Below are 12,444 nucleotides of genomic sequence, written 5' to 3'. Positions count from 1 at the left end.
GTAGCAAAGTGGTAAAACAAAACTCCCAACGCAACAGACTTTAAATAGATAGGAGAAGTATGTAAATATGTTGAAAAATATTTACATGAAAGTGTGATAATCATATGTATGGGTTCCATCACCGTAAACCAATAAAAAATTTCTGCATTTATGACATTCAGAGCCGGAAAAACAGTTTATCATCTGTTTTATCGTTTTTCAAATACGTCGATCAGTGTTGCTAGGTGTCAAAAGATTTGTTGGGTTACCATCGGCCACCAGCTTATGGTTAATGCATCGTATGAACTAAACTGAGTACGCTATTGCCACGTACTGGAGCTTACCACTACGCGCACGTTTCAGGTCCGGCAATGAAGGTTGCAATACTGTGGCTCAAGCGCTTGATTCGGATATGTGAAACCCGAAAATAGTGATATTTGATATTGAAGCGAATTGCATTGCCACCGTAAAATATCGCCACGCAAATAACGATATTTTTTTTATAAAAGTAGACGTTAAAAAAAATCAGTTGAAAAATAAAAGAGAAATAAATGAAATCAAATACAACACATGGCTTAAACAAATATAATTGGATTTGGGTCACAATTTTCCCTTTTATTTTTTACATTTTCCATTTTTTTAAATTCATTTATTGAGTATTTGAATGGTAAATAAACAAAGTTGTCACCGCTTCTATCAGAGCCAGGCTCAGCATGCAATGGTGCTCCCTATTCAATTGACTTATCCCATCCATTTTCAACAAAGTCCCAAATTTCCCTAATTATTTTTCTGTTATAAGACGGTAGTCAACTTCATCCTCATCCATCGATTATTTGACTATTAGAAATGGGATGGGATAGTTCTGATTAAATGATAGTAATGATTCAAACCTGTGAATGTTATTTTATTCTCTTTTATTCTGTACGACCGGAAGGCACAACCTGGTTTATTTCCTTAGAGAAACTAACTAAAAAGAGCTACAACACCCTGGACCTGATGACTCACATTAACAATGGTCCCACTCATGCACTTCTTTTTAGACCCAAGAAAACAGAGCATAGACATCATACCCTAAACTTCTCAGAATTTTTACGCATCAAAATAGTTTGCAAATACAAATCGTAAAAAGACCAATTCAAAAAAACCAATACTAAAAATACTAAAAAAATGTCTAATGGTTGATCGCCAAAAAGTAAAAACATTGAAATCGCATTTACCGACATGTTGAAAAAAAAATCCATAATCCAGGGACCATATGAACCGTTAATCAACCAATTAAATAAAAAATCAAGATCGTTCGACGTATTTTCAGGCCCCCAGACATTCCCTAACCTCCAAAATTTTAAAATAAAAGCTAAAACGGGTGGCGTCCTTCTCATGAAGCGGGTGAATCACGAAATTTTTAGATCGCGCCGAAATTCGAAATCGCTGGCGATGCAATGGGGCTTCCGGTGAGCGTCATCAATAAAAAAAAGTGGGAGAATGGAAGCCAGTGGGAGTGCAACGGATGGAGCCACACTAGAGTTACAATCTGTATACAGATATACAATGGTCTGATGAGAAATGCGATAAGAGTAAAGAGGGGAAAGGGGTAGATGAGTGTGGGATGCAACGGAGTAAGACGGGAGCCACTGGAACTTTTTCAATTATATCACCAGTGAGGATCGATGCCAGAACTCAAATTCCTGGGTTATATTCGCAGGATTATCGTCAGGATTATCCTCCGTCTCTGCAACGTACCATCTTTTCCTCGTATTCTGGAGAACTCATCCGGCCTGTGTATCATAGGATGGAAGTGGAGTAAAGTGAGGGACTGGGTAGAAACTATCTGGCAGTTCTGGCATTTTGAAACATTGATACGATATTGCTGAGGATCATTCTACGGTGGGGATGAGGTGGGCTTTATGCTACATCGTTCGATTTCGATGCACGTTTTCGCGATACTGGAGTATTGAAGGATCGTGCTTGAAAATAAAATGGGGTTGTGGGGCTCGAGATATTGTTGACGGGAAATTTATAGTTTTTTAATTAGATGGATTGGCTCCGATGGTTCCTCAAAACGCTCTTCTTGGAGAGTATACGGAGATAAATTTTCCATATAAATTACCCTGCGAGTTTAACTAAATCGATCATAAGCTGTCGCCATCTCATTTCTACCGAGAAAGTTCATAAAAATGGGAGTATGTGCTTCAAGAAATTTTGAGAGAATTTTCCTTGACAGATTTTGCGAATTTTTACGGTAACGGAGTTCCCCAGGGGAATTCGAAGAGCGGTTGATATTGAAAATCGAAAATTTCGGGGAGAAATCGAATGGGAGGGGGAATTTTCATTCTATTTTCCTCGGAAAGTAATCGAAAGTGCCCGAAGTTCAAAGATTTAATACAAATGGTCGTAATTTGGAGGAGAGGAAAAGTGAATACGATGTGGGGAGAGAAAATTATGAAATTTGTGATTTCCTGGAAAATGCAAGGTCATTTTCAAGTACATATTCATATTACAATGTAAATTTTAGAAAATTTTTCAAATTTGACTCGATTTTCATGAAAACTAGAAAGTTCATGATTTGTAAAATTTTAATGCACAGTCATTGTTACTGTCCTGAATATTCATAACCCAGTGTGCGTGAAATTTCATTTTTTTTTTAACGATCTGATGATTAAATTTTATTCGAGGGTAAAAAAATTATTCTGAACGTATGGTATAATTTTACTCTTCCAGCTTTATAATTTTTATCGCAATAACCACGAACACTGTATAACGATTGGTAAATTTCACCCAATCGATACCGTACTTTTTGCGCTATCAGCAGAGTCATTTCCGTTTTAACAGAATAAAATTTCTCTAATTAAAAAAAAATTGACGATCATCAATTGATTCAGTTCTTCAGCAAGATTTGTCATTATTAGAAATGAACTTAATTTCACAACTGATATTCTCCAGCAAATATCAAAGGATTTTGAGCGATTTCTACTCGCAAAAAACTTTTGCAGAATTTCCAGAATAGATCAAGACTATTTAGAGGTACCATAATCCTTAGTTTCTGAATATTTTTTCGAGAAAGTGATTTTTCAAACAGAAATGCAACACACTACGTTCATAAGAGCTAAATAGCACCATTTTGAATCCACTAGTTTACAGTTTCAAAGCATTTTCTTGTACACATAACTATATACGACTTTATTCATTACACTCTCTGCACGGAGAGTATTAAATGGCATATAATGGAGAACCATGACATACTCTATGATGTTGGACATGGCAGTAATTACAGGATAATACGGAAAAAATTACCATCTCCATGAAAAATTTTACACGAAGGGGTTCGGAAGAATTTGCGTACGGCCATCGGCAATATTGTTCCAAAAGTCGAAACGTTTTGTAGGGAAATCGTTGTATTAAAGGGTCAACGTGTGGATTATCTTGGGAAACATGGTTTTTACGCAATTTTTATCACAAAAAAGCTGATAAAAAATTCGAAAGAGAAGAGAATAGAAACTCAATTGTTTTAATTCAAATTTGTGATGATATAATATCGGTCTCGTATAATAAATAAAGGATGGTATGTCATATACAATATATCATACATAATACAGGAAAATGATAATGGAAATTAGTAATATAATTTCCATTATATTATTTATAGAGTATTAAACAAAATTGGAATTGTTCTTTTTTGGCTCAATGTCTGCCTATTCGTTGGGTTATTCCACTCGTTTCAAATTTATAATATTTGCATTTTGAATTTGTATATCGTTTTGAATAATAAATCTTCAATGAGGGGCAATCAATAAAGCAATCATTAAAAGGATATAATTGAGTGAGATAATAACAGAATAATTTATTTGATTAAAAGGAAAGTCAGCAAAAGCTTTCAATGTACAAACGATAGGGTTACGCGGGTCAGGATTTAATACTGTGACGTAAATAGGGCTTAAAGTCGTACGTAATTCTTTTCTGAGGATAATTTCAGCAAAATCTGTGAATTTTGATGCATCAATATATTCCACGGAGCACTGAATATTCATGTGGAGTTATTTAGAAAATACGAAGTTCTCTCGGAAAGTTTTCTGTACTTCCATTACCTGATGCATCAATTTTGTGAGTCGATTTGAATATTAATAGCTTGAACCATTTAAAATTCTCATTCTTATAGAAACGTGGAGATCCATGGTAGAATATTCTGAGTCAATTATCAGTTTGTTATGTAAATCAACTGTATAATACTTCAACGTCATAAGATAAACACAATGCGCTTGTTTTTATGAACAATTCGAGACAAATATTTTCCATAATAGGGAACATTTTAGATGAAGATCCCGATCAAATTTCACTAGAAAATGTGAATGAAAAAAACAAAAATAAATTTTGGTAAAAAATGCGGATTTCTCCACTTCACTGTCTCTGTCAAACTCGATAGCATCAATTTAATTCTTCATTTCCGCACCGAGAACTTAGCACATTAGAGACTTTGAATGTGCGCGAGGTCGATATAGAAGTTTTCCTCTGCTGATAAAGAAATTAGACGACGCAGCATAGTATTTTTTCTCAGGTCTGCAGTTCGCGCCGGGATTGTAATGCAGCACAGTAACTTTTACCCGAATCACAGTATAAAAATTCTCATATTGTTCTCTTTCCGTGTAAAAACTTCAATAAAAGTGATACAACCAAAGTCCACGCATCCGTAATAACTAATCCCTTCCATCAGAACCCACCAAATCCATCAATAAAAAAATCTCTCGATTCCCATTAATCCAATAAAAATAAATCCCCCCATAAAATTAATTATATTGACAGATTTATATTGACTCCCGCGTATCAATAGCAGTTGAACTCGTACTATTGGCATCGGAAATATTATAAACTTCTGCTTTTGTGTCATTCTACTGTGTGACGTGCCCGAGTGGATCTCATGTAGAAACGTTAAGGACATGAAGGTGTGTGCATATCGCTGTGTAGAAGTGGTAGAAAGTAGAAAAGGAAAAGAGGGTTAAAATGGAGTGGATTTGAAAAGCCTTCCACACACACACGAGTACTGGTGAAAACGAGGCTATAGAAAACGGAACTTCGACGGATGCAACACGGCAAACAGGCAGATTGGATTCCCGAGTCGATTTACCGGAATGCAGGAATAACAGCTGCCGGGATCTATACTCTGGGACGTTTTGGATTTGCAATCTCCTCCGCGAGAAGAATACGACGACATATATGTCGGGCCTCTTGTATGTACCCTCTTTTCCGACTCCGGTGTGTTAGAGAGGATGTGCCGCCTCGAGCTATACATCCCAAACACTTGAATCCCATTTATTTCCATCCTAGGTTTTTATCCCCTACCCCCTCACTGCTGCAACCCTCCACCCCCGAGACTAGGGTCCTTGCGATATTGTGGGATGTGAGACCTTGACCATCGTGCAGGATTTCCGGTGGTGTGTGATACGGAATATGAAATGAGAGGCTCCAGGCGAATTCGGAATATAATTGTCTGGTACTGGACGAAGTGAAATTTGGGGGAAAAATTACCCTTGCGTTTGGTAAACGTTCATTTTGAGAAAATTTTTGCATATATATACTATGTATGATATATTATATTATATCAAGATTCAACGACCTGGACGAGATTTGTTGAAAGGAGTCAAGACCACGTGCGTCAGGGTAATTTATGTCGACAGAGACGAAAGCGATGGGCTTTACGAATTTCCATACAAGGCCCAACTACTGGCCCCGGTAGACTAAGGGAATTTACACCTTCTTGTATTATCACATTTGTTATATCATTTGCCAATATAATTTTTACTTCAGACTTACAACAATCCGTCAACGTGAAAAATTCCAAACTTGTTTCTACCTAATTTTCATTTTTAAATCACCTCCGAGTACATCAAATCAATTAAAAACAATTCCACAAATGTATAACTAGATAAGCGATTCGCCCCTTTTTCCCCTTAATTTGTATTCCTCTAATGAAGACATTTTCATCGAGGAACACTACTCGCACCGACTCCCGGTGTACGTCTACTGCCAATCAATTTGGCACAGAAATACGACTGATCGAATATACTCATTGTACCCTCCTGTCTCGGCGATTTCCTTCGTGACGAAAATCGGTGAAAAGAGAGGATGAGAAATTCGCATCATGAAATGGACAGAGACAGACAAGGGGTGTTGTAGGAGGGGGGCTGAATGGGGGTGGAGTAGCGTAACGATTATCGGGGAGTTTCATTCTCGAACCCACTTGGGCAATCGTTCTGGCACACGGTCGTGATGGGGGTCGTGTCCCGCGTCGACTCTATTTATTCCTTCGATCTTGGCCCCCTCCCCCCTCCAGTGAATCCTTCGCCCTCAGTCTTTTTTACCCTGAGTAAGCACTTCCCATGTACGTGTGACACTGTCCCATCCACCGAGCCACTCCACCCACCATAATAGACATTTATCGTTTATCAAACTACTTCTTTAATATTCCACCCCAGTACAGCCCCTCAACCATTATTCGATTTTCCCAAATCTACAACAACTTCATTCACCCCTGAAAATACAAAACTACAGCCGTTTGTTTCCACTAAATGAGACATAAAAATATAAATTGACTTCTCAATTCTATTTAAGAATATCAATAGTACAATATTTACCGGAGAATTATTTATTTCTTCTCTCTTATAATTCATCGATCCTCTCAATTAAAAACTAGGCCAGATGAATCAATATTCCATACTGAATTTCTCTCAATTTTCCCTCTAATCATTTAGGCATTCGTATGATTAAACCCAGTAAATGGGAAAAAAGGAGAATTTACGCTCCGGAAAAAATGCTTAAATATTCCACTCACGGCATACTTCGGTGGATGGAGCATCATTATCGCGGCCCGGGGGGGGGGAGGGCTGTTAACAGCCGATAGACTCATTGCGATAAACTACACGAGATGAAAGATGGGGAGGGGGTAGGGGTGGGAATTTTCAGAAGGCGAGAATGTAGGCAAGTGCTTCAAGTTATGCATACACCATTGGCCACACACATCGCCAGTACTGCACACCCTTGCGAGTGACTCGTGAGAACGTACGTGATTCCCATCCCAAAAATCCTCAACTACAACACTTGGAATACGTACAACAGATTTCCGGTGGTTCAGGAGACACTCAAGTGGTCATTCATTTCTCTTGGACCATTTGCTCCTGAATGACAAATTTTCAGTGCCGTGAAAAATTCACTCCGGTCGTTTTATTAGAGATGGATTTCGTCCAGAGGAAAATTTTTGACCTGATTTTCTAGTCAGCCAGTCATATTTATGGTACGCAAATTTATGGGACGCAAGAATTCGAAAAAATGTCTATAACTAGTGACAGGAAATTAATATATAAATTTGGGGAATCACATGGAGAGAAATAATTAGGAAAAATTACGTAAATGAATACGTCATTTTTCCGGAGAGAGGAAATTTTTACTAAAAGTTTCACAGTTATGATGGAGTTGAATGTAAACATTCCTGGACGTTGAATACTTTCTACGGAACTGGTGGGGGATTTTTCGTCCTAGGAGACTCTCGGGTATCATCGGGCCATCTTGGTCGAGGGGGAAAATTGACCAAATAAATGTCTAAATAAAATAAAAATTGAAGTTGTAATGACGGATCGGTACTTTTTACTGATTATTTCTGCCCGTGTCGCGGCATCCTGTTACATCAGGTGGATTTATTATATTTTCCCAAGTTAAATCGTCACTTGATATAGAAGTGAATCGACGACCAACTGTCCGTGAAATTTATTCATATCGACTACTGGATACCACCATTAATCGATCACTCCATTTCGCTTTAACCCTATTATTCCTGTTTGCTTTCGATTCTGCAACCGATTACAAGTAGCATTTTTTCATAGTATTCGAAATCAATATATGTGTGCCTTTGCTACATCCCATAACAGACATGTGCGATTATCGATCCAACTTCCATTCAATTTAAAAATTGATGAATGACATCAAATGGAAGAGACATCCACACGAGAACATCCTTTGAATGACAAAGAAATTATCCTGATAGAGGTGATGGGACAATTTTCATTAATAATTAGCAAATGGCGGTTTCAGTTCCCAAGATTCGTTCAGAGCAACTTAGTCTCTCCTATCAGTATGACGGCCCTACCTTTTGTATAATTAAAAATTAAATTTTAATTTTCTTCCAATGCCACTGTTTCCAACTTTAAACCGGGTCATGAAAAAATGAGAAATAATCAGAGCGAAGCGAAAGTTTGTTCTCGTGAATCTGCGGTTTTGTCAAACTTAACAGGAAAGAGATACTAAAATCAAGTGGTCTTGTCAGCCATTAAGAGTTGGAAGATCTTGAACTTCAAAAATTGTTCTCTTTGAAGTTCAATGATGAAATTCCTAAAATCCAAAAGACAATCTGTGTGACTATCATCTTGTAGTAATTAACGTAAGATGTTACATCATAATTACAGACCGGGATTACGTAAAATTTTCGTAATTTAACGAAACTGTGAGGGAAATTTTGCAAAGCGTTGCACAATTTTTATCCGAAAAATTACGATGTCCACACCAAAAATCACGTCAATCATCATTTTATTGAATACCATCTCAGCTCCGAAAATTTAAATTCTTTCAAAAATTATAATGAATTTCAAGTTGGATTCTTATTTTCGTGCTATTTAAAACTCACAGATTTCACCGAACTTTCATTGAAATCTGACATTCCCTGAAAATTGATGATCAAGAATCAATGAAACCTAATTTTTGTCAACAGTAATGACCGGCATTATTCATTTTCCCATCAATTTCTATTTTTATCACATTTAATTTCTTGAAGTAGTATCCGAAATATTTTGATATACCATTCATTCACCCATATTGATCGCGTTCTCTTCGTTTCCACATAAACTGTGAATTTTTTATGAAAACACCTCTCATCTATACCAATTTTTACTACTAACAAGTCTATTCAATGACGATAAATCACACAGAAACTCGATTATTCCAAATAAAGCCCATTATCCCCAATGGACCCTCCCCCCCCCTCCTCCCGTCATCAACAAAACAAATAATTGTTCATTCACTTACTTATAAAATACGCGAGCATGGCAGTGAGTGCGACAAAAAGTAGTATCATCCCAACCGAGAAGCACTTCCACGAGCATCGATGATGGCAGCGCTTATCAATGTGAAAACGTGATGGTGAATAGGGTGAATAATGTGGTACAACAGCAGCACGTAGGGGGAATCCCGGCATGACCAACGGCTGACCCTGAGCGCCATTGCCGGCATTGCCACCGTTGCCAGTGCCCATGCCACCGCCCAATGAACCAACGGTCACCTGCTGTTGCGGAGGTGGTAGCCTGCAACAAAAAAAAAATAACATCAAACAGGACAAACGATTATTGTATTGCATTACCAAATGTACCATGCTGTGATTCTATTTTATTCCATGTTATTTTCATGGCTACTCTTTTGTCCAGTCCCTGTTTATTTATCTCCATTCTACCTCTCCTCCCCCGTTCGCCAGTTTTTTAGTCTTTTCCAATTTCGTGCTGTGTGATGAATAAATTTTTCATGTGTGACATGCTATCGCATTGTTATTGGGGAATAAATATATGGTTATTATATCGCCTGCTGTGGGGGAAAATGTCGTATCAACAATTTCGGGATTTTTCGGCTCACGTAGCGAACGGAGAGAAAAATACAGGAAAAAGTCTGTATGTAAGGACAACTAGTCATGTAATCGTGGGTTGAAAAATTATTTATGGTATGTTGTCTAAATCATTGTGGGGTTGATGACAAAAATAGAGAATGAATGGTTTGTTGTTTGTGTGTTTAGTTATGCACGAGTGAGAGGGCGATACGACGACAGCGATTAAATTGTAGAATACGGTCGGAGGGAATGTTAGAGACGCAAAGTTTTAAATTTATTTTATATATTTATCCCTAGCGTAAGAAATTTAAGTGTGGAAGGAAAAGGGTTTGCGTGGCGTGACAGTTTTATTACGGTTTTGTTTAATGTTTTTGAGAATTTCTTTGTCACATGAGGGTGGTCTTTGTCAGGGGCATATGAGGTCATGACTAGGACAAACAAGTCTTGATAGAAAGTGAGAGTGAGTGAGAAGACCTCGGCTTAATTGAAGAAAGAAAATAAGTGTGTTCAAGTTGGGGAAATTGGAGTGAGGGTTGTTCGGCCTTGACTAATCGAGGACGTGCCCTTTCACTAATATGATAAGTCAGTCTGCATTTTACTTGAAACAGATTTTGTAATTCTTTGAAAATGAAAATCCTATCCCTGTATGATTTTGATCGCACATCATGATAAAAAATCATTGACGAGCAGCAATTTTAATATGTGCTAAAAAGCCCTCAAAATATTGATTCAAATAATTCCAAAAATCCCGAATCCTCCAGACATCACATCTCCCGAGTGAAAATGGCCAATACGACCTTTTGCCACGTAGCACGCGATGCAGTATATCGCCGGTATATGGTGCCTGATAAAATATGTCCCAGACATCTCGTGGAGTTTTTAACATGTTCAAGATGAAATATAACGAGAATGTCGGCTGAAGGAGTAGGTGCGCGAGCCTGGGGGTGTCTGGTGAGGGGGTGAGAGGGGTCTATCGTGTTTATAACACTGGACGGTGTATAAGCAGTGTATGCCTTTGTCCGGTGGCACGAGGAAAAAAGGGTTGGGGGGAGTGAGACAAGATCAAGAAAAAATATACCCCCTCAGTCTCTTATAAATCTTTCAAAACAGCAAGAGGGAGTGCATGCGGCGTCTCCTGCAAAAGGCGTCAAGTAAGGCATCCACTAAAAATAAGGGGTGAGGGTAAGTTTGCGTCGAACCCGTGTCAACGTTTTTATCTTCGTCATCGTCGATATTTATGACCCGAAAAAAAATATATATCAACCACGACATATACAACAATCTTGCACTTTATACATCGAAATGGAGGTATTGAGGGTCAGGTCTTTTTATTCTTTCATGAAAGAAGACATTTAATATGGTCTGAAGCCGAAGTAAATATAATTTTCTGATAATCGGATGAACTCAATGAATGGTATTAACCCTGTGGGAGAATACAATGGGACTCCTTTGGAAGGTACATTGACTGAAGTCTACTTTTGAAAATGAAATTCCATAAGAATGAGGGAATTGTTGAGAGAGAGAGAGAGAGAGAGAGAAACTGAGGGGCGGGAGGTGGGAGGAGGAGTGAGAAGCAGAGTTGGAGCTATCCCCACTGGTATTTCCTCTGTTGCTGAAAGTTTCCGGAATTGAGGGAAAAAGAAGAGAGAGAGGGAGAGAGAGAGGAGGGCGTCCGTTACACAGCTAACAATGCCTTGGGTCAATATTGAATTTTCCCGCTTCCAAAACCATAATAACTGGGGGACCCATATGGCACACACCCTGGTGTGGCTATATATTCATTTCAGAGAATGGTTACACGTTATATTTTTTTTCTCTCCTCGGTAGGGAAAAAAAAATATTGTGGTTTTGTTTGATGAATTCGAATCCACTTGATTAACCGTAATAACCACTTTTTTCAGTTTATTTTCATTATTTTTTTTTTCGCCATCTCTTTGAACGACAGTTGGATCTGGAACATCGAGATGGATACAGTAATATTGTTTTTGGCAGCGATCCGAATTGCCATAACGAAAGAGAGACTGCGAGGGGATGGGGTGAACGCTCGGAGCGTTCACAGAACGACTGAACCGTACGACAAATAACTTTTTATCTCTCTGCTCTTGCCCCTCTAGCCTGGGGTGTCATTAAGTTAAGAACAGAAACTGTGGTGGGAATTAATTCACCAAAACGATTGGACACATTGGGCGGGAATGGGGGTGAGGGTGGGGCGGGGGGCTGTAGGATAGAGGGGTTCCTTCCTACGCCTCAGAAGGGGTCTGCGGTTATCAAATGGTTAAAGCCCTGAAAAAGTTTAATAGCGAAATAATGGTAGGTATATTTCCCCCAGTCGCCCAGCTTTTTTTATTCATCCCTTTGTCCCCTTATGCTCTCCAAATTTTACTCGTCTGAAATGTTGGAGAATCGCCAGTGATATACCTCATAGCGTGGTATCACGAATTGTGGGAGATATACGATGCAGTCGGGTGGTGCTTGGTACTTCGATTTTTCTTCTTTTACGGGACTGATGGGGCCGCGTCTGTCCGACAGACAATGTAACCGCAACATTTAAATGAGGGTGAAGTTGGCTAATGAATTTTACTCGTTTCAGGAATGGACTTTTCAGTCTATTTTTTAGTGTCTTTTCCCTATTATTTTACTGGAGATGTTGACGGAATCGCGGATGACATGTAGAGGTGCCCTGGGAGAAGGGAAAAAATCGCCAACAGCCGGCCGAGGTTCGGCCAACAGTAGGCTGAGTCTTGGCTCGCTGTTGGCCACTCTTCATCTCCTACGAGGAGATCGGACGCCGTTAGTAATTGCTAATCTATGTCAGGGTGGAGAGGGGGCAATACTCT

At 38.6% G+C, this 12,444-nt stretch overlaps 1 protein-coding gene across 4 annotated transcripts in view; it reads right to left on the bottom strand.

Moving 5' to 3' along the window:
- Ten-a (Tenascin accessory) overlaps positions 1-12,444 on the bottom strand; it is a 505,103-nt gene that overhangs the window by 34,728 nt on the left and 457,931 nt on the right. For all 4 annotated transcript variants that reach the window (XM_064132440.1, XM_064132430.1, XM_064132422.1 and 1 more), the window contains one exon: positions 9,040-9,314. In XM_064132440.1, coding sequence (XP_063988510.1) covers positions 9,040-9,314 — 275 coding nt within the window. The remainder of the gene's footprint in view (positions 1-9,039; positions 9,315-12,444) is intronic.

The sequence above is a fragment of the Diachasmimorpha longicaudata genome, chromosome 1 (genome assembly GCF_034640455.1).
Source record: "Diachasmimorpha longicaudata isolate KC_UGA_2023 chromosome 1, iyDiaLong2, whole genome shotgun sequence".
NCBI classification, from domain to species: domain Eukaryota; kingdom Metazoa; phylum Arthropoda; class Insecta; order Hymenoptera; family Braconidae; genus Diachasmimorpha; species Diachasmimorpha longicaudata.
This window is presented reverse-complemented; position numbering and strand designations above follow the sequence as displayed.